The following is a 26,115-nucleotide window of genomic DNA, read 5'->3' on the forward strand; positions in this document are numbered from 1 at the left end:
TTTTTTAGAAACAGGACATATAAGGATTATCAAGTCGATGGCCGCTAATTGCAATTTTGCATGGTTGCATATTTTGAAAATATTGTAATCTAAAACCACTGTTCGTCGACTTACCATCACTAAATGCACTCTTCAGTCCAATTCAGTTCAGTTCAGTTCATCCTCATATGAGGTGCCATTAACGATGTCCGACCATGCATCTCTATCTAGCATAGCACTGTTAAGAAATCGGATATAGGTTACCCCACGGATAAAGGTGAACAAATTTCCATCTGCTTGAAGATTACCTTTCTGGTGCTGTACGGAAGTGGTGATGTTGAGCGCATCAGAGTAGACAGGACTTGACTATCCCATCGTGTAGGCTGTTTAACTGGATGGGAGTCCTCAGGGTACCCACTGTACAGTCTATACATGCTGGGAGTATACCTTCAAAATAGTAACATAACATTATCTTTACTGCATATCTTTTCCCCATGGGGATAAATACACGAAGACCATATAGATATAGAATGGTTTATTTATACATATTTACATACATGGCCATGCTAAAACAACATTGCAGCCGATTATACCTTGCTGTAAAACTGGCTGAATTAAGCTACAACATAACATACTTACTTGTCAATAATCGATACACACCAAGGCTAAAATTAGCAATTATCAAACTTACCAATTACAAAATATAACACTCCCTTCTGGGGTCTAGTTCCTCTTTAACCTTATACAGTTATATCCAGTTAATTGCACAACGGATAACCGCACACTTCTGTTAATTGCACGGAATTCCAATCCAAAACAAGTGCGGTCTAGCTGGATAACTCCGAATTATTGTACCGTCCGGATAATTGCACGATATACGCTGGCAAGTGCAGTGTGCAATTAAACGGCCTCTACTGTGTTGACTTTAAGGTGCAATCTCACTGCACTTGCGTCACGCTTGCGTCAATGCGGGGTTCGAAAGATACTCAACGAATTTCAGAGATAAAGAACGAATTTTCTTATATGTTGTGTACTTCGTCGCCTTCTAAGTCATACTTTTACGTATTACGCAATATCTAATTATAAAACTAGAGTTGCCAAATAATCCTACCTTTCTTTACAACTGCTGTTTAAATTTTTCATCATTAATTATGCAAATAAGCTTATTTGCATAAATTATATCAGTTGATCATCTCCTCTACCAGACACCAGACGTACACAATCTATGTTAAGAAAGAAGGCTTTAATCGCATTTTCTGGTAATTAATGCAAATGAGGGTCTCATTTGCATGATTAATGTTCAACAATGTTCTCCTGTACATAACTTTCAAATGGTACAAGTCAGAAGTTACTGTCATTTACCACAATGAAATTATAGCATTTTCTCATTAATTATGTAAATTAGGGCTTTATTTTGCATAATATGTATCAATCAGTATTCTTCTCCTTCTCAGTTACAGATGTCACATGTTGCAATGATCCCCTAATGGAACTGACTGGTTCATAGAAAAAAGTAATTAATTATGCAAATTAGATACAAATTTGCATAATTGATATATCATTATATGAGGTATCACTTAAGCTATCGGCATACCAAAAATCATACCGATTCGATAACCCCTTTTTGACACTAAACCTGTCCTGCAGTTCGAAATAAAGCCGCTAGGGGGCCCAAATATATACCACTTACTCTCAGCATCATGAGCTGTCTATCGCTAAAAAAATCATGGCCGCAGCATGTTCAGAACTTGAGATATCAAACCAGGAAGTTCTGCTGCAGTACCGTAACAGGCTGCTAGGGGGCCCAAAATCTAATCATTTCCAGGTCTCAACAAGACCTACTCATATACCGAATATCAATACAATCCATCCAGGCGTTCTTGAGTTATTCTGGTCTTCTACATACATACATACAAACATACAAACGCTACCCAAAATATAACCTTCTTGGCGAAGGTAAAAATCGGAGAAAATAAGAAAACAGTGACGCAGGGAACGAACCCCACAGTGACGCAAGCTTGACGCAAGTGCAGTGAGAGTTCACCTAAAGTTAGTTCTTCGTCTCAAACGGCCCTGGCAGTGTTGCCATTGAAAATATCTGCACGTTTAGTTGAGAGGTTCTGTTTACAAATGTGTGAACCATTTGGGGGAGGGGAGGGGGAGTTGGCGTTGTTTAAATCATGTGGCGGCAAGGTTAGACTGCAGACTTTGGTTCCATCGATATTATTACAGACAAAAGTCAACATCATTCTTTGCATGATTTTAAACCAGAGCGAGCTAGACACCTTCGCCAAATAATTTTAACCTTTTAATTATGACCGATGTATTATATGTGTTTCCCATCCACTATGTTTGCAAACAAGGTCTACGAGCACACATACTGAAACGCTACCGAAAACATAACCTTCTTGGCGAAGGTAAAAAGTAACCAAACGGATTGTACTACGTACTCCCGACCCTGTTTGGCCTTAGTACGTGCATGTTTGCTACGCAACGCAGAACTTCTTTTAGCACGAGATATACACATGATCACTCGCTTAACTCTGGAACTTTACCAAGCCGGTACCATAGACATTCGTATATAGTACGATACCATTGCGAATATACTACTAGAAAGGCCGACATTTGCTTAAGAGCAAATACAGCATATTTCAGCCATACCCCTTCCCACGCAACATTGGACTGTTCCAAATCACCCCTGCGCAAAAATGGAACATCCTCTTAACAGTACATTATCCCCCAAAGTGGACTGGTATTGTGAATTGATTCCAGGTAAAAACAGAGCTTGCTTCTATTTTTCAGAAAATGACAATAATCACACCTTCCATTCAGAAAATTTTCATCATGACTGAAAATTGTTGAATGACTTCATGTAATGTCATTAACAATTTTCAGTACGATAACTAGGTGTAAGTTTAAAAAAGTATAAGCTCCTTGTGATGTGGGTACATTTATTATTGCAGTGAACTTTTTTTATTCAAGTAGGGCATACGATTTAATAATTATCAAGCAGGTGCAGGTACTGTAGGAGCGTTTGTTTTCTTCAAGCTGTAAAACTGTTAAACTGTTTTACTTTGTATGCAATCAGCCATCGAGCCTATTCTTATTTTAGTTTAACAACTTCCTGCCAGACCCGGAAGATACGATTGAACCTTGTTCGAGGATTTATTTTCGTCTGTCTGGTCAGTCTGTTCATACCCTGGCGCTGAGAGTGTTTTATTGGGCTGAAACTCTGGCAGTTTAAAGTTACTTACAATTTAAATGTTCAAAGTTTATGTCAAACAACAACAGCACTAGGAAATGTGGCCACTATAGACAGGTGGTCACTATAGAGAAAATGCTGATCTATTGACTAGGAGCCATACGTTACACATGATTTCAGAACACTGATCATTAATCATATAAACATTGCACAGGTAAGCCAATTGTTAAGATGTACAATTAAGTTCAAATAATTCTGAAGAGAAATATTGATAAGAAAATAATCATTCTCGCCACTGTCTAACTTATAATTACGTATCAAAACTAAACGCAGATTTTCTAACTAACGCACCTTTCGCCGACTTCATCAAAGGACCGCCGGCTATCAATCAAACACTGCTGTTGATTAGACTTAGAGTTTCAAACAGTCATGTGCTGTGTGCCAGTTGACAGCGAACTTCATGCTACGTGATGTTTTACATTGCTTGGACCTTCTTTCCTACAGCGGTGCTTCTACAAAATAATTAGACTGTAACACTGAGTCCCACATGTTTTATAGAATAGAATTTGACGCAGAACAGCGTTTTTTGCTGGGTATTTTTCTTGAAACATGTCCGTGGGAATATCAGCGAGGCGGCGACGTAGGGATATCAGACCGTCAACAAAAGTCGCACGGCGGCTAACGGCGCAGCGAAGATACTAGCGCTATAAATAAGCGCTTCAACTAAGGATGGCAACCCTTACAATATTTTTGTATACTGTTGAGCTAAGTAAAGTTTGTTGTTTATGAGGTTTTAGTTGTCTTTGAAGCTTTGACCCGAAATATTTTAAAGTCAAACTGCTGAAGAGAAGTAAGTGACTGCTACGATTATCGTAGATATGGCCCTAGAAAAACTGATAAAAGAAGCCTTCTCAATAGTCTAAAATGCAAGAGCTTCCGGGGGGGCTTCGCCCACCTGGGTCCCCCCCCACAGTGGCCCTGCCCCTGGATCCCGCCAGGGACATTCGGCGGCCCCAGGACCCCTGTCCGACGCTTTGAAAAAATCCCGGTGAGAAGTCTGTACGGCCTGAGTCTTCAAGTTAACGTATTGTGTGGTCCCGCTTATGAATATTAATTAGCCTTCGCTTTCCTCTTCGCTGATTGGCTGAACCATTAATTGAATTAACTCTTCCTGCCGGCTAGACGCAGGTGCAGATGTCGGCTCTGTGGGGTGAACGTCCGAAAGGTCATGGCATGGAGAACGAAAGAAAACCAATTTCCCCTAAAAAAAGTGCTGTAATTAAGCCTTTTACAGTACTTTATGCCAAAAATTTTACTTGGATCATTTTACCAACTATCGTATGCCTATCTACGAGGGTGAGTCAGAAAGTAATGCAAGTGGTTTCATAACAGAGTCGTTCTTTGATCGAATGAGTTGAAATTTGGCACAAAGGTTAAGACATATCTTCTCTTGAGATTGAAATATCAAAATTTGTTGCTCATTACTTTATGAGTGACTGAGCTGCTTTCAAGGTGACCACACCCTTGGTATCCCGTCAGAAGAAAAGAGAGGTCCAATTAACGTACAATTAAGAATATCCCTAAACCAATGTTTGCTATTGTAGGAGACTAAGCCTGCACATGTAATAAGCTGCATTTCTGTATAAGCCACACGCTTAATTTTAACTCTGAAATCTGAGCAGTTTTTCTTTTTTCGTTGCTGGTGTAGAGTGAGGAATACGCGGTCTTCAGGGTCATGAGATCTGCGGTGTTATTATTAAAACTTTCCGTAGCCTTCTTTTCCATTAACAAAGAGAAATGAAACTTAGCACACTTTTTGGCCTTTAAACAGTTAATAACTGTGTAAAGTTTCGTTTCTTTTGGTTAATGGAAAAGTAGTCTTTTAACCAACAACTCACGAAATCGTGTATAAATCCAACAGCTCTATAACACAACTTACTGCATCCTAGCAGCTGTAAATAAAGAACCATTACGAGTTTAGAGATGAAGATTGGCACGCAATCTATAGAAACATTTGGTAACATACATGGGTAATTTCAACCTCCTACAGTGATTTTTAGTGGGTCAGATTTAGAGGAATCGCTAGTCTGACAAGGTACTAAGGGTGTGTTCATCTTGAAATCAACTCAGTTGCTCATAAAATAATAAAGACCAGATTTAAAACATTCAATCTCAAGAGGACATATATCGCTACTTTTGTGCCAAATTTCAACTCAATTGATAATAAAACGAGTCTGTTATGAAACCACTTGCATTACTTTCTGACTCACCCTCGTATACCAAATGTTACTCATACCAGGGTACAGGGGTGCAAAATATACCGTTATAAGACCGTCAACAACAGTCGCACGGAGTTAACAGCGCAGCGAAAATACCATCGCTAGCGTTTCAACTTCGGATAACAAGTTATAAGTACTGTTGAACTCAGTAACATTAAAGTTTGTTTTTAGTTGCCTTTGACGGTTTGACCTGAAATAGTGTTACGCTAAACTCCTGAAGAGAAGTTAAGTGACTGCTGCGATTATCATAGATATGCCCCTAAGAACTGATACAATATAAAGCCTTCTGAATAGTCTAAAATGCGAGAGCTTAGGCGGGCTTCGCTCCCCCTGGCGGGAACACTGCTATATACGGGATCATGAGGCCCCGCTTATGAATATTAATTAGCCTTTGGCCTCCTCTTCGCTGATTGGCTAGGTCTTTGATTCAATTAACTCTCCGGCTGACGCGCACAGGTGTGGCTCTGTGCGGGGTCACGGAAGGTCACGTCAGGAGGCCAAAAGAAAACAAATTTCCCCTCAAAAAAGTGCCAAAATTAATCATTTTAAAGTTGTTTATGTCAAAAATTTTACTTGAATCTTGTTACCAAGTATCTAATGCCTATCTATACCAAATTTCAGGTCATTTAATTGTAATACCAGGGTACAGGAGCCAAAAGTGTCCTTTTTTGGTCAAAAATTGGCCAAAAATCGCAAAAATAAGCATTTTGTTGCACTGTACACCAAAAGTGTTATTGAGTTTATATGAAGGGATTATCAAGGCACATCTGTGTCAAATTTCAGCTCATTCGGTTGCAATACCAAGGTACAGGAGCCAAAAGTGTCCTTTTTTGGTCAAAAATTGGTCAAAAAATCGCAAAAATAAGCATTTTGTTGTACTGTACACCAAAAGTGTTATTGAATTTATATGGGGGCATTATCAAGGCGCATTTCTGTCAAATTTCAGCTCATTTGGTTGTAATACCAGGGTACAGGGGCCAAAAGTGTCCTTTTTTGGTCAAAAATTGGTCAAAAAATCGCAAAAATAAGCATTTTGTTGTACTGTACACCAAAAGTGTTATCGAATTTATATGGGGGCATTATCAAGGCACATCTCTGTCAAATTTCAGCTCATTTGGTTGTAATACCAGGGTACAGGGGCCAAAATATACAGTTTTGGTCTAAAATTGACCAAAAAATCTCAATAAAATCATTTTAGAGGCAGATATGAAAAAACTGAGAAAAAGCATCAAGGTAGTGGCCCATTCTACCCCTGTGCCAAATTTCAGGTCATTCGGTCCAGGAACGGCGGAGATGAATCACTTTGAAGATTTGACAGGAGAAGAAGAAGAAGAAGAAACATGACGAATACAATATATTTCACCATACTATGTATGGCTGAAATATAATTAGTATATTAGTACTACTATTAGTACTACGAAGCGCGGGCATTTTGATAATTGCAAATAGACCATTGTTGTTGATAGGTCAGATTTCTATTTATGTTCACAAAAAATGATCTGCCGATCAAATTCCAACGATCCCAACACCAACCCTAACCTCATCACCCTTACCGAACCATTCACGCACGCGCACTACCCCAAGGAGCAGAAAATTGGCGGGGCAGAAATTTGGCGCGACGCCGGGTAATAATAACTGGTTTCTCTTCTTGTTGAATGCACATAAAACATAACAAGGTTTGATAGGGTAGTCTGCACGACCTAGTGGGCAGCTTTTCATCCGTATGAACTAGTACAGCTCATTGGAGGTACTCAAATCCCCGCTTTTTATCAGAACTATAGGGATCAAGAATGGCAAGGTCAGTTTGGAAACAAACTCTCAATGTCTGTTCAACTAATAAAACTTATTTGAAATGTTATAAAATATGAAAAAGATTCAAAGGATGCAGAACCGGACTGGAAACCTTCTCTCTCGGTTGGACTGGAAAGACATTGATTCAACACACCAGTACAACAATGCCGTGCTAGCCTAGTCTACAAGGTCCTTAACAGCAAACTACCACCCTACATGCGCCAGATGTTTGTGTACTGCAGGGACCATACGGACAACCAGACAAAGCACACAAGACGGCAGTCAGCTGGTTGTCCCAAAACCTTAACGAGAAACCTTCAGAAGATTGATAGCCTACCAATGTCTGGAACAACCTACCACCAGACACACGTACGACTCCAAATCTGACCTGCTGTAAGAGACTCTTGAATAACTTAAATGACCAAAACGAACACGGACAATAAACTACGAATCAGTTGCCATAAATTACACATTGAAACTGGAAGACATAACCGCACTCTTCTAGAACAACGAATATGTAGATACTGCAATCTAGATAAGTTAGAAGACGAACATCATTTTGAAGTAGAATGTAGTTTGTACAACAAAAAGAGAGAGCTGAACTCTACTAATAGAACCCATGTTCCCCCACTTCATACATCTAAGTAATATAGACAACTTCATATTCCTTATGAATCTAGACAAACCTTTACTTATAAATCATATCTGTTCTTACATTTTCAATATCACAAAGAAACGAGAAGAAGCCGAATGTACGCAGTAGAATACGATTCTTGAGTAGTGTAGATTCATTGTATCATTGTATCATGTTGTATCATTTGTTGTGACCTGTACTGAACCCAGTGGGTATGTATGTACAATAAAGGTCTTCATTCATTCATTGTAATAAGCCCTGGGGCCGCGTAGCACAGTGGTATTGTATTCGGACCGAGAGGTCGCCGGTTCGAATCCGCCTGTCGTGTTGCCGGTCTTGTGCCCTTGGGAAAGGCACTTTACACGACTTTCCTCACTTTACTCAAGTGAAAATATGGGTCGTCCCTCGGATACGACGTTAAGATGGAGGTCCCGTGTATGGGGAGAGCCATACCCCATGCACGTTAAAGAACCCCCACACGTGCGATAGTGCGGTGTGCGTTGGTGCAAATCCTTCTGTCGGGAGTTGGTGATTCACTTCAAATCACCCGGATGGAGGCCTGGCGACCTCTGTCTCGTATCAGGCACATGGTGAATTACATCATTCGCCCGGACGGGAGACCTGGCGCATCCCCGTCTTGTAATTAGCCATACGAAAGGGTATGTCACCCCGTAAGGGGCGGTATAACCCCATCGTGTGTCAACATGTGCGAACATGTTTGATCGCGTCGGCCTAAATCAAAAAAATAAATCAAATCAAATAAGCCCTGAGCTTTCGCTCTACTATATGTAATGATATGTTGATAGATTTACTTGGACCCGTTGTAATCTGTATCGCTGTATATTTTCATCTGACCCTTACCTCATGACCTCAATGAAAAGCGGCCTGGAGGCCGATTTGCGCTTCTCGTGAATAAATAATGGTTCAAACAAACAAACAAACAAACAAGGGATGAACAAAAATCAACTGAAACCAAAGTTCAACGACGCCATACCTTCGCCAAATGTTTTGAAGCCTTTAGCCTCAAGACAGAAATTAATTGGTTTCTCATTCACTATGCAAACAAGGTCCACAAGTATACATACTAAAACACTACAGAAAGAATAACCTTCTTGGCGAAGGTAAAAAGTAACCAAACAGTTTGTACTACGTACCCCCGACCTTGTTTGGCCTTAGTATGTGCATGTTTGCTACGCAACGCAGAACGTTTTCAACACGAGATATTTTTTTGATTTTTGATTTAGGCCGACGTGATCAAACATGTTCGCACATGTTGACACACGACGGGGTTATACCGCCCCTTACGGGGTGACATACCCTTTCGTATGGCTCATTACAAGACGGGGATGCGCCAGGTCTCCCGTCCGGGTGAATGATGTAATTCACCATGTGGCTGATACGAGACAGAGGTCGCCAGGCCTCCATCTGGGTGATTTAAAGTGAATCACCAACTCCCGACAGAAGGATTTGCACCAACGCACACCGCACTATCGCACGTGTGGGGGTTCTTTAACGTGCATGGGGTATGGCACATACCCCATGCACGTACACGGGACCCCTCCCCATACACGGGACCTCCATTTAACGTCCTATCCGAGGGACGACCCATATTTTCACTTGAGTAAAGTGAGGAAAGTCGTGTAAAGTGCCTTTCCCAAGGGCACAAGACCGGCAACACGACAGGTGGATTCGAACCGGCGACCTCTCGGTCACGGGCCGAATACAATACCACTGTGCTAGGTCACTAGGTCAGACTTCCAGTTGTGTTCACAAACAAAAACAATTAAATTGTCCGTCAGATTCCAGATAATAAGAGCAAGTTTAAAGTTTTACCTGTTATTATTGAGGCGAAGATGAATCCCTGAAAACTTGGAGAATCCCCTCGCGACTCTGGCAGCAAACCTTCCAGTTATCACAGACATTGTTTACGTTGTGTAATGTCGCAGTTTGAAGTATGCTGGCCCTAAATATCCAGTTCAAGGCAAAACCTTAGGTCATGTGCGGTCAAACCTTCGCATGTACGTAACAACAACAAAAAATACTGCAGAAAACTGATGTTTTGCCAATGAAAGTCACAGTTGGGCACACTATGAACATCAATATTTTTTCGCCTGATCTTCAATATTCAAGCACATACTTATTAATGTTTCAGTTAAGCTCCCAGAATCCCCTTGGTGACACAAAGGCTGACAATCCAGTTTAAGGCGGTATGCACCGGTTTGACTGGCTTTGATAATTTGATCAACAAACTATTATCAAAGCCACGCAAGTAGCTGGACCTTCATCTCCGAGCAGATGTAGGAGCCGTCCAACTAATAAAGTTCATCTGTGTTGAACTAGTTCAATTGTAATATCCAACACAAAAATTGGGCTCACCCTAAGTTCGTTAGAGGGATCAAAGAAGTCATCTACTTTAGAGCTTTATACTGCCATCCCTGAACAGAGACGGTGGGCGCCAAAGACCTCCTGCAACTTATGATCCACTGCTCACTGAGTCACGTGTTCTATCTGCATAGCGTGACGTCACGGCAGCAATGGATTGTTCATTCCTTGACAAAGACAGGTGCTGTTCACTCGAACATTTGGGTGAGTCCAATTTTTGTGTTGGATATCTGCAAGAAGCAGTCTGACTTGTTTTGAGCGTTTGAACCTTTAAATTTGTTCATGTTTATTCATGAAGCTCAAATCGGCCTGCAGGCCGCTTATTCAGATGTTAACATTTTTTTGTACTTTTCGTCCTGAAGGTTTACGTTTTTGAATATATTCATCAATGGAATGAATTTGTGAAATTTCAGTGTTGACGGTACTTACCACGTACGGATCCCCCAAGAATGCCCACGTTTTTGCACGTAGACAGCACGCATTTGCACGTTCGGCGGGTTGTGCTCTTAGCTTAACGTTATGTATATTCAAGGCAACATGGGCTTAGCGGTTATGGTTCAAACATGCAAATCAACGGTCTTCTTGGTGAATAAAGGTAGTAAACAAGTGATACTGAGAGTCTAGTGAAAAGTTGACATTGTTTGCGGTGCCAGTCGTTGGCAGGTGAACCACGGGAATTACTCAAGAAGCTGTGAATATCATGAATTACGAAATTTGTGAATACCTGTAAATGCATTTAAGTTCGCGGGGATTTAATTTCGCGGTAGCGGGAAAATGGACTTTTCGCCGTGGTTTTAATTTTGCGGTAGCACCATATGCATGCACTGTAGTCTCTTACTGTTATGGGAAAATGTTCGCTGTGGTTTTAAATTCGCGGTGAAGCGGTCGCCGCGAAAACCGCGAACATTAATCCACCGCGAACATTTCTGCATTTACAGTACATTTGACGACCCCTTGCGACTTTCTTTGGAACGGAAAGAACGCCAAGGTTTAACTGGCGTATTTGCAATGTTTCGGCGACCAGTACCGTAGTAGTAGTACAGTGAATTTCAAAGGAATCCTGGTTCGAACGTAGCTTTCAAAGATTCTACTTTCGGTAACAATAGCAACTTTTCTCTGGAAAATGCAAAGCTATCTTGTCGGATTGGTGACCAGAATTTTATTTTGGCTGCTAGATACCCACCCTCTCTATCTCTTTTAAACAGGGACCCGGGAATGAAACGTGCAATGTAGAATATAGCAAAACAAATAGAACGTAAATAAATTAGTCATGGACATAATTTTTGCATATTTCTGGATAAACACTTATATTTTCTGTTTCCGTAAACATCCCGGCCGGGCCCCGGTGTAGGAATATGACATTAGAATAACAGGGTCTGGATATCTGTATTAAGTCACAGTTCGGTCGGGCTGTTTATGGGAACGAAAAATAAACGTTTTTTGTGCATTTTGTTTTCCTTTGTATAAGGGCATGTTGATTTGATTATATGGATGACACCGCCTGGGAACCTCAAAACTGATGCGAGCGTGTGAATAAAACAAAGTTCTTTAAATTTGACGTTGACATTGGTATTCATTTCGGCAATATAAATTTGCAGCGCGTAACGTTGATTTCTCATTTGACAGCTGCTTTGTTCAAGGTGTGGTTCAAAACTTTCTGTTGTTGTTGGAAAAAGCCAAAAATTGATCTGCGCGTAGATGTCAATCATACACTTTGTTATGGATTATTCACGATTATAATGATAAACGCATAAAGTTGTTAGATAGATACATTTAACTACACTCTGGGAGGCGATAACCCTTACTATGTGCAAGTAGGCAAATATATCCACGAATACTTATACCGTAGAACCAATAGTATGACATGCTAGACCTAATATGTTTGTTTATTCATACCTGTAGAAATCCACATATGTCTGTTTAGTTGTACTGTATGTAGTTGTTATAGACCTTATGAAAGTCACTGTACTTTTGTCGTGTCAATAAAGATTTCCTATAATCAAATCAATTTGGCCTATTACACTAGTAATACATTTCGTCCCTAGACTCCCTACAAAACGTCCAGAAATGTGACCCTAATAGCCTCATTAGCCAGCCCTACCTATCTCAAAAGTGGAATGGTCCGAAAGGTGAAAGGTGACAAAGATGGCGTACACGGACAACATTTTCTGACACGGTTGCGACTTTTTAGGTTTGTTCGATGGTTTGTGCCTCTATTAACCCTGCATGCTCTACCCATAGTGTAAAGAAATCTCGTAACTATATGTATTTGTGCCACAAAAATTGTGGACCCTCTAGAACGACCAGTGTCGATGTTTTTTTTTTTCATGTATGGGCATCTTGCTTTCCTACTTTAATATAGCACCTTCCTTCTATCTCCATTTGATATTATATAATTTTTATTTGAGCGTTATGAAGTATTATGTTGTTAGGAAAATCTATTTTTGTCAGTTCAGAGGGATACAGTCAAACCTGCCCTAGAAGACCACCCTATGGAACAATAAAACCAGGTCCATGTGGTCGTTATAGACAGTATTCTAGGAAATGGGAATAGGAAATAATTTAAAGGAGCTCTAGAAAGTAAAGTGGGCCACACATTGTCCAGGTGGTCTTTGTCTTAAGGGTGTCACTAGTGCAAGTTTGACTGTATTAGATTAATATTTCATTTTATTTGGTCAATTTTAATGCATATCATCTGTTGGCATTTTTGTGACATGAAAGTTAATTGTTTAAAACTATGCTACGGAGGATTTGGACAATACGAAAAGTAGATGTTCCTGCCATTTCTTTACATAGTAAGCTAAATCTTGTAAGTAAGATCTTGATTGTTTTCCCCTGTAGCCAGCCTGAAGTGTGATGAACTGATTACCCCACCCCCTAGGGTGACTACTGAAGGCCTGGAAGTTGCTGTCTACAGCCAGGAGGGTCTAACTCTGGGGGTTACTTAGATGAAACTCCGTTGCATACCTTTAACTAATGTTACCAACTCTCTCTGGCTTGCTTTCAGTAGAATCTGGCACAAAAGTGGCGTTTCTGATCTAAGCAGAGGCGGGGAACCTTCACCTTACTTCTCGGACACTCCAATAATAACCATGAGTGGTGGACTGGCCCCCAGTAAGACCACAGTCTATGTGTCCAACCTACCATTTGCACTCACCAACAATGATCTGCACAAGGTAAGCCTGACCAGGGCTCGAAATACTTTTTTCTGCATACCTGCACTGGTGCAGGTAACACTGAAAATTACTTGCACCAGACAAATTTTACCTGCACCACTCTGAATTTAGGAAGTATGGATCATACTTAATTTGTTCAGGAACCATTGCTATTTTTTAGGTGGAAACATTGCTACTTGATAGGTGGTAACAGTCAATGCAGCTAATGACAACCCATACACACGTACATCATATGACATTTATGTATAAAACCCAGTACATGGCCCAGTGCAGGTTAGGTGCAGGTAGACACCAGAAATACCTGCACAGCTCCAATTTTACCTGCACTAACCTGCATGTGCAGGTGTTATTTCGAGCCCTGCTGAATCAGACTGTTCATATTGATTACAACTAGGGGTGGGTACTGGTACAGAAACTTCAGGTTCAGGTCCGGTTTAGGTCCAGAGGATCAGGTCCAGGTCTGAACCTGAACCTGGTCCTGAACCAGTATGTGAAAACTTGTGAATGGACAAAACTAAAAACAATTGTCCATTTCACTACAAAGAAATCTGTTTTGTGGAGTATTCGACTCCCACTGGCGTTTTAAACCCTACAATGCTAGCTGCCTCTCTACGATTGGCTGTAAACCTTGGTAGAAACGACTATAGACTCTATGCTACTTTGCTCTTGTTATTTTCTTCGACTGGTAAGCCCCAAAACGTGTGAATGCCTGATCATATAATGATTAAATCTATTAATTTTGCAATAGGTCCAACATCCGGTCCACCAAATATTTTCAGGTTCGGTTTTTCCGGACCGGTCCAATAAGAAAAACCGATTCAGTACCAATACACCGTACCGGTACCCAGCCCAGCTTTTACACCTAGCTGCATTGTTATACAATGTAGCATACAAATACACCTTAAATAGGAGCTACCGGTACATTCTGAACTTTTTTTACAACCCACATACAAATGTGTCATGTCATTTAGCCTTCTTTTACTGCCTCACTATTTGCCCCCTCAACAAACCTGCATCTGCTGGGGCCGTCTTACACGTTACATACAGTTGCCCCTGTAGGACTTAGTGGCGCCAGTAGACCAGAGGGTGGAGAAGGGAGTGCACACCCCTCCTTCACCTTAAAAACCCAAGTGCAGGCCAGGCAGACGGGTCGCCTTAAACCCACCCTGCCTGCCTACCATTTTCTTCTGAGACAGACAGATGCCAACAATTTGCCTCCTTATTGAGTTTTACTTTTTGCCTATTTACAGCTATGCTTTTGTTTTTCAGATTTTTGAGAAGTATGGCAAGGTGGTCAAGTGAGTATCCAGCTTTGACTCTATTATTATTACATTATTATTAAGAATTGTTTAGGATGTTATGGAAACATTTGGAACAGGAGGTTACATTTACATACTACCGCAGTATCTACAAATACTTGCTTAGAAAATATTAAGATTGTCTCCATTTTCAGTAACTTTCTATTTTTGACATCACTCAGGGTGACAGTTATGAGGGACAAGATTACCAGACAAAGTAAAGGAGTGGCTTTTGTTCTGTTCCTGAAGAGAGAGGAGGCACATGCCTGTGTGCGAGCTCTCAATGGGAAGGTGGTAGGTCTTGTTTTATTCTCATAGGCTTCGACCAGAGCTTTCTTCAGTGTCTCTTGTTCAGTCCTTGAAGAGAATTTTGCTGCTTGGGTTGTGGTATAGAAGAAGTAGAATCCAGTACTGTAAATGCATTTAAGTTCGCGGAGACTTAATTTCGCGGTAGCGGGAAAATGGACTTTTTGCGGTAGCACTGCAGTCTCTTACTGTTATGGAAAAACATTCGCGGTGGTTTTAAATTCGCGGTGAAGCGGCCGCCGCGAAAACCGCGAACATTAATCCACCGCGAAAGTTTCTGCATTTACAGTATTTGATTATACTTCTGCTGGGGTCCCTGACATGGGTAGGCAGCAGTCTGCTAGTCTTTACACAGTGCTTCTGAGGGCTCTGTCCAGCGGGTTCATCCTAGTCAAGTGCAGCTTGAAATATTTCAACCATTCCTCTTGATGGGCAAGTTTAGAGACCACATAACCTCCATGGAAATATAAACACACCGACAGACCCAAAACAATACCTCTATAGTTTATGAAAGTACTTGTGTGTAATGACATTTTTGTGAGGTCATCAACTGCTAGGATGGACAAAAAATTGGGCTTGATACAGTACAAGCTGTTTAATTGCGCACCCCATTGCCAGAGTATTTCGTGCAATTATCTAAATGGTGCAGTAATGCAAAGTTATCCAGCTGGACTGCACCGATATGGGATTAAGGGATTCAGTGCAATCAACAGAAGTATGCGGTTATCCGTTGTGCAATTAACTGGCTTCTACTGTATTTATTTTGCATATTATATACAGGAGATAGTGAGTGAGATACAGTGCTTTTCCAGATAAGCTTACATTGGACTTAACGTGCCAAAACCACTTTACAGAGTGCATGCTTTGTGTTACAGTTATTTGGACGCACCGTCAAATGCAGCATGGCCAAGGACAATGGGCGGGCCTCAGAGTTCATCCGACGGAAAGTCTACAAGGACAAGAGCCAGTGTTACGAGTGTGGGGTAAGCCTTACAGTTGCCAGACTGGACTTGATGTATTGCACAATGTCAATCATGAATGTTTGCAAAAGAAACTATTAAAACATGCTTTTAAAGTTACCTTGTTGTTGATGATGCTATATTCCGAAGTTTCATTCTTATTTCTAGGCAAGAATATGGGTGGGAATACTTTTACTGAAGGATACTAACATTGACCTCAAAGTATATTTTACATTTATTGTACACATAGCTTGAGAACTCGTGTTTTAGATCCATATTAGTAGTCAATACTACATGTATATGAAAGTATATTATACACATACATACAGTATTGTCTTAGAGATAGAGTTGTTTAGAAAAAGAGTCACTCAAAGCGCATACATGTAATTAATATGACGTTTCCTATAATTGTCATAGACAATTGAGGTATGACTACAAATGTGATATTACTGGACAATGACAATGTATTCCATGTGTTTTCTACCTCTATGTCCAATGTAGGAAGAGGGCCACATGAGCTATGCATGTCCAAAGAACACCCTGGGTGAAAGAGAACCTCCCCCAAAGAAGGAGAAGAAAAGGAAGAAGTCACAAATGGCAGAGTAAGTCATAATCACACTATATAGTATATAGCATGTCATATATACAATTTTGGCAATTGTGACAATCGGAAAAACAAAAATCATTGATTGTTGCAAAAGAAAATTTTGAATTTTCAAGAATTGGATAATGCGGTAAAGAGCTGTACATTTCAGATTATCCAAATATGTAAATATTTTACCTTCTGTGTTATCCTCTGTGTGATTGTATAACAACTTCAGTCTGATACACCAATTGTGTGAAAGTGGGGCAATGGTATGACAGTTGTTAGGGAGGTAAGCCATAGCCTTTTGCTGTGATAGTGTGTGTGTGTGTATGTCAGAATTTCCCCCTTTGCAAGTCCATACATGTATATAGCTATTTATTATACAACTATTTAGGCAGGGCTCGAAATACTTTTTTCTGCATACCTGCACTGGTGCAGGTAACATTAAAAATTACCTGCACCAGACAAAGTTTACCTGCACCACTCTAAATTTAAGAAGTATGGATCATACTAAAATTGTTCAAGAATCTTTTTTTTATACTTTATAGGTGGTAACAGCCAATGCAGCTAATAACAATCCACATATACACCATATAGGACATTTATGTATAGAACCCAGTACATGGACCAGTGCAGGTTAGGTGCAGGTAGACACCAGAAATACCTGCACAGCTCCAATTTTACCTGCACTAAACTGCATATATGCAGGTGGTATATCGAGCCCTGTTAGGCCTACATAAAATGTGGAAAAATTCTTCTTCACTTCCCAGAGAAGAGTACCAAGAGGAAGATGAGAGTGATGAAGGGGAGGACCCTGCACTGGACAGTCTGGGGGCAGCCATCAGATATGAAGTCAGTATTTTATACATGTACAAGTCACCATCTATATATATCTTGCACTAGGGGTGGGTACCGGTACAGTGTATCGGTACAAAACCGTTTTTGCTTGTTGGACCAGTCTGGAAAACCCTGACCTTAAAAAAATCAGCGGAACAGATTTTTGACTGATTAAAAAATGAACAGATTATGCTGTCAGGCATTCACATACATTCGCATAATTCCACCAGGTGCCATTATATCGCCGCCTCAATTGTCTTCAACACTTAAATATCTGAATTGTGTTACATTTATGATATTTAACATTCGGTATTCAAGACAATCTTGGGAAGACCTCTATACTAACGTTTTTTTTACGTGGCGGTATGATGGCACCCGGTGGAATTATGATAGTCGATGTTACAGGTCCAAGAAAACAACAAAAGCGAAGTAGAGAAGATTCTATATCATTAGTCATTTCTACCAAGTTTTTACAGTAAAACTTGGACTAAGCTATCAATCAGAGGCAGTTAGCCTTGTTCACACAGAAATAGGATCTCAAAACACCAGCGAAAGTCCAATATATTCCACTGGACAGATTCCTTTGTAGTGAAATGGACCTTGTTTTCAGTGTCGCCCATTCGGACCTGATCCTCTGGACCTGAACTTTCTGTACCGGTTCCCACCTCTATCTTGCACATATCTTTTTTAAATTGTGAATTAGTGAAGAAAGCATAGGAGAACATGTCTTATTACTATTAGTATCATCATCTTTCTTTGAGTTCTCTTCATTATATTATAGGTAAGACTGACTTGACTTAATATGTAGTCAAATCATTTTGCTAACAAACGTATTAAAGTACCCCCTCCAATTTCCATTCATAAAAGTGTGTACTAAAATTGACATAGGAAAATAGTTACTGTGTTCAGCAACTTTTGTTTTGTCAGATTGGGAAGTAAGTTCACTTTGTTCTTTTGCAGAAGGTTCATTTTCTTAAAAGTATGTGTCCCTCAGAGTCTGTATATACAGATTTGATGTGTACTTTGCATTTATACCTTTTGCTTTCGTTTCTACACTTCCAGCAAGCCAAGATAGAAGAAGAAGAGTACAGATATAGGGTGGCTACAGGCAGCTATGAGGAGCCAAGCACATCACAAGCGAGTGACGCCAAGAAGAAAAAATTCAAGAAAGACGAATATTTCAGTGATGAAGAGGATATCAGTGATCACGACTAGAAATCCTTTCAGATTCGTTGTACATTTTTTAAAAAATCTTTGATGTTTTGGGTTGACACGTATACCAAGACTTTCGATGAGACGATTTTGATCTATCATGGATGTCCCTGTAGCTCAATTGGTATCAGCCTCACAGTTGAGCTCCTGGTTCCAATTGACCAATCCTGACTGTCCATCACAATTAGCAGTTGAACCAATCAGAGAGCAGCAATTATCTGTTCAACCAATGAGAGAGGTTCCATTTTTTTCATTTGTGTCTTGACAGAGATGGGCGGCGCTATGTGATCAGTCTAATAGTTGGTAACTGGGAGGGTATCTTAGTTGGAGCTAGTTTGTCTTTCGTTCAGAACATAAATGTATGTACAGAATTTAGTTGTCATGCTAATAAGCCTTGCAAAATAATATCCTGATGTTTGAATTGAAATGCATCAGGCACTAAATTTTGAACATTATAATTATATTGTAATCAATATACACATATACATTGTATGACTACAGGTATATTGATAGACTAAAACAAAGAAGTACTATACATGTACATCAACAGTTCAAAGCATTAAAACCAGCAAAAGACTGTGAAATACAGGTCGTCTTTTATTTTGTCATTTAGAATTTAATGTCCTATATGCCAGCATTGGCTGGGGTTGGCAGGTTTTTCTCCAGCATTTCAGAAATACATAACTAGTTTTATTTGATGTTGTTACATGTTCCTGTATAATATATACAAATTATTACATACACAGTCTGATTTCGAAGTACCAAATATATTCCTTTATATTCAGAACCAAAAACATGCTTTGCTGTGTTTCCAAATTCAGAGCTCAAAATACTTTTTTCTGCATACCTGGACAGGTGCAGGTAACATGTGGTAATTACCTGCACCAGACAAATCTTACCTGCACCACTCTGAATTTATTAGCAAGTATTGATCATTTCACAATCTGTTTAGAAACCATTGCCATTATTTCTTTTGTACTTGGTAACAGTCAATGCAGCTAGTAAAAGTTCACATCTTGAAACATTTACATATACATATATATCATGATACACCCAGTAATGGACCAGTGCAGGTTACGTGCAGGTATAGACATCAGAAATACCTGCACAGCTCGATCCAATTCTACCTGCACTAACCTGCATATGCAGGTGGTATTTTGAGCCATCTGTACATACAGTATGTACAACATAGACAAAATAAATATGTTTTAACACAAGACTAGATTTCCTTGTAGAGTAGTTCATATTGGGGGACGTTCCTGGGGTCTATAGGACTTCGCACCATGACCTTCCCCCTCATGGCCCCCCTGAAGATCACCTCCACAAGGTCGATGAAGTCCTGTTTGTTCCTGAAGCTGCCAATGAACTTGGTGTGGTCTGGTCTACTGTGGGAATGATTAAGAAATTACCAATTCAGTACGAAAAGTAGGCAAAAAATTGGACTATATACAGCTTCCCAGGATTCAGAAGTACATGTATTCATAAGAGTTATACAGAATATATCTATGAATCCAGTGAGTGAGTGATATGAATCTTACAGAATTCAAGAGTTTACAATACTTACTAATTTGTTAAAACAGAACTTGGCATACCGACACTCAGTCTCACCTTGCTAGTCTAAATTACACTCAGTCTGATATGTTGCATTAGTAGCGCATGTTGAAGCTTTTGGTCTTGAGCAGAATAAAATAAGCCAGGGCTGCTTTAGTTGTTTTTTTTCAATCTTACTTATTGTGAGCCCATTGTGCTGGTCCAATAAATTAATAATGATCTGTAAAACTCATTCAAATTCCAAAAAGTTTGTATATTTCTTAGTAGTAAATCATATGGATTTCATAAATTTGTGTGTGTGTGTTCCATCAACATACTACTAGTAATGATGTCATTATCATATTTGAGAACAACTTACTCGTAGTCTACTTTGATGTGTTGTCCATTGAAGAAGAAGATAGTAGCAGGAATGAGAGTGATGTCAAAATACTGTGTGTACACTGGTATACTGTCCACATCCACTATGTAGATGGCTGCCATTTTGGAGAGGAGATTAGAAGTCTTGGACAGCTGTGGGAGAGAAACAAAACATGAGTTCTTCACTTAATGCAAAGTTACATCTTACATACACGTCCTCTCCCAGACTTAGTAGACCTTCAGCTGGAAGTTTTTTTTTTTCCTTTTTCCATCCTTCCCGTAGTGTCCATACCCCTGTAGTGTCCATACCCCTGAAGTGTCCATACCCCTGTAGTGTCCGTACCCCTGAAATGTCCATACCCCTGTAGTGTCTGTACCCCTGTAGTGTCTGTACCCTGTTAGTGTCCATACCCCTGAAGTGTCCGTACCCCTGAAGTGTCCGTACCCCTGTAGTGTCCGTACCCCTGTAGTGTCTGTACCCTGTTAGTGTCCATACCCCTGAAGTGTCCATACACCTGTAGTGTCCATACCCCCGCAGTGTCCGTAGTACCCCTGTTAGTGTCCGTAGTCCGTACGCCTGTAGTGTCCGTACCCCTGTAGTGTCTGTACCCTGTTTGTGTCTGTACCCTGTTAGTGTCCGTACCCCTGTAGTGTCTGTACCCCTGTAGTGCCTGTACCCTGTTAGTATCTGTACCCTGTTAGTGTCCATACTCCCGTAGTGTCTGTACCCCTGTAGTGTCCGTACCCCTGTAGTGTCTGTGCCCTGTTAGTGTGTCCGTACCCCTGTAGTGTCTGTACCCCTGTAGTGTCTGTGCCCTGTTAGTGTCCGTACCCCTGTAGTGTCTGTACCCCTGTAGTGTCTGTGCCCTGTTAGTGTCCGTACCCCTGTTAGTGTCCGTACCCCCAGTAGTGTCTGTACCCTGTAAGTGTCCGTTAAGCGTACCCCCGTAGTGTTCGTACCCCTGTAGTGTCCATACCCCTGTAGTGTCCGTACCCCTGTAGTGTCCGTACCCCTGTAGAATCTGTACCTCTGTAGTGTTCATACTCACTGTAGTGTCCGTACTCACTGTAGTGTCCGTACCCCCTGTAGTGTTATCCCAGGTAGTGTCTGTACCTCCGTAGTGTCTGTAGTGTCTGTACATAGTATACCTCTCACACACGTGTACACAGACACAAACATACACACACATACAAACACACACGCACACACTGTGGTACACTGACACACAAACTCTCATACAAACACGGCGCGCACACATACACACACACTCATACCAGTACACAAAACTGACACACACAAACACACACGACACTTACGATATCGTCCAGTTGTTGGCACACGGGGTCATGTTCCCGCCCAAACCTCAGTACCAGGACTAACTCAGCGGTGTTCCTGATCGCCTGGTCTACTTCCTTTTTCGTAGTGAGCCGAGGAAGAAGGTAGCTCATCCTTATTAAGGACAGAGACAGCTGCTAGTCTATGTTGTTACCAGACAAAGACGAGTCTTCATACGTGACCTCGCTTGACCTCAATAGAAGGTACCATACCAACATTAGGGTCCATAATATGATTTCAAAGTTTGAAAAAAAACCTCATTAACAAACTTGATGATGGATAAAATATCTATTTATCTGTTTTCCTACTTGGATATATCTCTTATAGGATAAATGTTACATTGGTTCCTGTTTTACTTATGTTTTGTTTCCGATTGTGGTGCCCCATATTCCAAGTGAACTCATCCTTAGCGTACTGAACTGTGGGATATCCAAGATGGCTGCGCCCATGTGAAATCACGTCGCTCTGACCAAGAGAAAAACGTGTAGTGAGATTTAATCGAAAATTCCAACTAGAACTCCTACCACGACTGGCAGAAGGTAAGAGAAAACATGAACCTGTTTTTTTTTTATACTCACAGTGTTAAAAATGATTGTAACCAGTCTGTAGGACTTCTTTGTACCTAAGCTCTTGCCAGCATGGGTGCATGCGTTCGATGGCTTTGCAAAAACTGACATGCCTGTTTTGCTTGCTTGTTTCCTTCGCCAAATGCTGTGTTTTCAGTGGCGTTTGTTTGTCCTTGAACATAATAAAACAAGGAGCTTAAACATGTGTCATATTGTCAGATGAGTAATGTATTAAGCTCGTAAGTATCGAGGAAATTGTTATGGTTCGGGCCCCCTGGGTGCTATCCTTGGTACTAAAGCGGAAATCCCGGTTTTGTATTAAGTGTTGTGCAAGAGCAATTGTCACGATTTCTTGTTTGCTTTGACAAGGAAGCTTTGTACATCATGTTGTTGATTATTGCCAGAGAAATTTAAATCATAACAAGAGCTATCTTCCATTAGTACCAATAAAATATTGATATATAGTTTTTCCATATCACTAGATATCTAAACAGGAAGTTCCACAGTAAGCTGCAAGGGGTCCCAAAATCTAATCATTTCAAAGTCTCATCAAAACCAGAGTACCCACATATCAAAAATCAAACATCATTCTCAAATTATCATGTAGACTACACTGTACAGACATACATACACGTACACACGTACAAATACATTGTGTACACAGACATACATACACGTACAAATATTACAAAAATATATCATTAGCTTCTTTGCAGAGGTAATTAGTACGTACTACTACTACAGCATATCATAAAGCCAAGCTGTTTTTGATGCATTTCTCTTCCAACACAGGAGATCCTGTTCTATCACCATGTTGTTGTCAAGAATATCAAGAGCTGCGCTCGGCCAGACTGCAAGAGTTCTGAACAGAGACTACAGCCAACATTCTCGACCACTCCTTTTAGTACAGTCCCGCTCTCTGTACCAACACCAGGGTGCGTCAGCCTCCAATAACTACAGTGTGAAATCATGGACAAAACAAGAGTCCTACCCTCAACAGTGGACTTATTGTGTTGTGCAAAGGTGTTACAGTTCCAAGTCCACAGGTAGTGATAGTACGAATGACAGTGACAAAATACAGCAGACGGAAAACACAGCAAGCAAAGATACAACAACTACTTCTTCTAACAGTCCTTCCAGTACATCACAAGGTGACAATGTTCCTACAGAAGGAAGTGTGGATGATGGAGATGAGTTAGTGGATGATGAGGATGTTCTAGCTCCCAGAGCTCCGGAGATATTCAAGGAACTGTCGGAACTTGACAGTCTGGATCTGAGTCCGGAGGAGAAGGAGAGGAAGAGGGCACAGCTGGAACTGGAGCTCATGTTTGAGGTTTTTTTTTTTTAAATGTTTCTGTTTCTGTATCTGTATCTATATAGCCGGTATAACTGCCCTTCGGCGTAACACACCAGCTTCGCAGGCACGCGGCGCGGCAGCAGCTGGTTATATTACACCGAACGACCCGTCACACCTAACTTCTGCACATCTATCTGCAAGCGTTCTTTAAAACTATCCAGAGATGATGCCCCTACTGTGCTTGGTGATAGCAAATTCCACTCTACGATAGTTCTGGGAAAAAACGAATTTTTGAACACATCAATCCTAGGTTGGTACCTTTCGTACTTGAAGTCATGGCTGTTTTTTGAGCTGGCATTGGATACTTAGTTTGAATTCAAAATTTACTACTGAATAAAATACAGTAGAAATATTGCGCAAGAAGATTGATAAAAGCTGGTCTACTAGTATGTGAATGGGTGGAGACTACAGAAAGGATTCTTTTCTAAGGGAGTACCAAATATTGGTCACATTTACAAGGTGGTCCTTTCATACTAATCATAGAGATGGTGATGACTTGTATAATGCACATCTGCTAGTTTGTGTAATGAAGTGTAGTGTTGAAATGATTGAGAAAAAAGCTTTTCATAAGTAGCTGGAGTTTTAGGACTGGAGTAATACTTTATATTACAAAAAGTTATGCACTTACAACTTAAGTGATAGACTTTGTTAAACTTAAAAAAAAACTTAGTTAAAGCCATGTTAAACTTAAACTTAAAGCTGTGTTTTAATTTGTTACATTTGTACACCAGATCAAAACATGTTGGTATCCCATTTTTCTACAGAGGTACGATGTAGAGAAAGTGACCATCACTGAGCGCCATATCGAACAGTTCATGGGCCTTCACACCAACAAGGCAAGACAGAGGTTTGTCAACTACATGATCAAGACTGAATACAAGTAAGCCACTTTTATTTACTTTTTGTATGTGCCTACTTTCATTCATTCATGTGTCTACATGCAAGTTAGAGTATACATTTTAGAAAAGACAATAATCTTCTATGGTAGATTTTCAAAGAATTTAGGAATTGGTAAAGTGACAAGTGTATCAACTATTTTGAGTGGGTATCTCAATCATTCAATGGACTATGCCTTTTGGCAACTGTATGCAAAAGACTCTTCCTTTAAGTTTGAAATAAAATTGTTGCGAATTTGTCCCCAACAGTGGCAAATTGGTCACAAGCAATGCCAAATATCTCAGGAATTAAAAGGAAAGTGGCAAAATGTCATGAATAGGCATGAACTAGACGTTATCTACACTGTAGTTTCCAACAGGCATGATATCCAATCTCTTTTTGATGAATCTTTATGATCATTTTATATATTGTTTTGTTAAATTTGGGGCTAAAACTAAGGATGTGATCTTCGGGGTGTAGCAATTTTGTTTGTACAGGACAATTTTTGCCAGTGCATCACACACCAAAATTCTCACTAGCAGGCTTGGCCCAGTGAAATACATGCTTAACTAGTAGGTGTTCTCCTACAATGAAATGTTCAAGTAACTGTTATCCCTAACTAATCGCCAATGCCATTTACTTACCATCAGGAAGAGAAGTTTTGCGGAGAAGAAGGCAGCCAAACAACAGAAGAGAAAGGAGCTGCTGGAATCGCCTCCCCCCAAAAGTACCACCTTCCAGCCCATGATCTGGGGCAGGAAGATTGAGCTGTTCCAGGGCTGGAACCAGGCTAGGAGCATGATGTTCGGCTCTGATGTGAGAAACCTTTCTTTCTTCTTTGTTGTAAATATAGAATACAACACGGTGTATTCTGTATCGCCCAAGGTACCAGCCCAACCGCGGGTTGCATTGCCCGACAGCCCGCGGGAGGGCTGGGACAGAGGGGGATATGGAATACACCGTGTTGTATTTTATTTATGCCATACCCAGGTCAGAAAACACTGACCAAACAAGAAAGCTTTTGAAAAAAGCTGGCCGGTGCTTATTTTGGAAAAAGTCTGGATGTTAAACAAAATCACATGAAAAAAAAAAGAGTTTTTAAACATCGAATTACTGAATTGGTCTGTCTTCTACATGTATTAAAAAACATTACAAGAGATTTGTCTTAGGCCACACCAATTTAATTTCTTGGTTCTTAATTTTAATGAAAAATATGGAGCGAGAGGGCAAAATGAAAATAAAAATACAAATTGTAAAATGGTTAGGGTAAAGGTAAGGGCTAATCCAAAACATAAAGGATAAAAAGTTTTCAGCTTGAAAAAAGTACAAAAACACTATTACTGTACAGTAACAGCACCTGTTCATGAAAATACAAAAGTAGTGTCAGTTTTTATGTTTGCTACACCAGAAAGTTGGTGAATGGGTTTCATT

At 40.3% G+C, this 26,115-nt stretch overlaps 3 protein-coding genes across 7 annotated transcripts in view; 2 read left to right on the top strand and 1 right to left on the bottom strand.

Annotated features, from left to right (window-relative positions):
• The first annotated feature begins 12,376 nt into the window (after positions 1-12,376).
• LOC118416431 (zinc finger CCHC-type and RNA-binding motif-containing protein 1-like) lies at positions 12,377-18,671 on the top strand. 4 transcript variants are annotated; one of them, XM_035821528.1, is made up of 8 exons: positions 12,377-12,458; positions 13,314-13,443; positions 14,713-14,741; positions 14,924-15,035; positions 15,923-16,030; positions 16,508-16,608; positions 17,363-17,444; positions 18,492-18,671. In XM_035821528.1, the coding sequence occupies exons 1-8, from the start codon at positions 12,385-12,387 to the stop codon at positions 18,642-18,644; spliced, it is 789 nt and encodes a 262-aa protein (XP_035677421.1). In that variant the 5' UTR covers positions 12,377-12,384; the 3' UTR covers positions 18,645-18,671. The 4 variants fall into 4 exon arrangements, with proteins under 4 accessions (XP_035677421.1, XP_035677419.1, XP_035677420.1 ...); XM_035821526.1 differs by having other exon boundaries at positions 12,382-12,458; positions 13,278-13,443; XM_035821527.1 differs by having other exon boundaries at positions 12,384-12,458; positions 13,311-13,443.
• Positions 18,672-18,677: 6 nt separating this feature from the next.
• Positions 18,678-22,086, bottom strand: LOC118416432 (thioredoxin-like protein 4B). Of its 2 annotated transcripts, none has more exons than XM_035821532.1 (3): positions 21,867-22,086; positions 20,551-20,702; positions 18,678-20,023 (listed from the first exon to the last, which is right to left on the bottom strand). In XM_035821532.1, the coding sequence occupies exons 1-3, from the start codon at positions 21,996-21,998 to the stop codon at positions 19,861-19,863; spliced, it is 447 nt and encodes a 148-aa protein (XP_035677425.1). In that variant the 5' UTR covers positions 21,999-22,086; the 3' UTR covers positions 18,678-19,860. The 2 variants fall into 2 exon arrangements, with proteins under 2 accessions (XP_035677425.1, XP_035677424.1); XM_035821531.1 differs by having other exon boundaries at positions 18,678-20,026.
• A 168-nt stretch (positions 22,087-22,254) lies between these two features.
• Positions 22,255-26,115, top strand: part of LOC118416427 (tRNA methyltransferase 10 homolog C-like) — a 5,690-nt gene continuing 1,829 nt past the window's right edge. The window contains exons 1-4 of the mRNA XM_035821525.1: positions 22,255-22,424; positions 23,244-23,784; positions 24,573-24,688; positions 25,335-25,500. Of these exons, the coding sequence (XP_035677418.1) occupies positions 23,263-23,784; positions 24,573-24,688; positions 25,335-25,500 (804 nt within the window). The 5' untranslated portion in view covers positions 22,255-22,424; positions 23,244-23,262. The remainder of the gene's footprint in view (positions 22,425-23,243; positions 23,785-24,572; positions 24,689-25,334; positions 25,501-26,115) is intronic.

Source organism: Branchiostoma floridae, chromosome 5, assembly GCF_000003815.2.
Source record: "Branchiostoma floridae strain S238N-H82 chromosome 5, Bfl_VNyyK, whole genome shotgun sequence".
In the NCBI taxonomy this organism is placed as follows: domain Eukaryota; kingdom Metazoa; phylum Chordata; class Leptocardii; order Amphioxiformes; family Branchiostomatidae; genus Branchiostoma; species Branchiostoma floridae.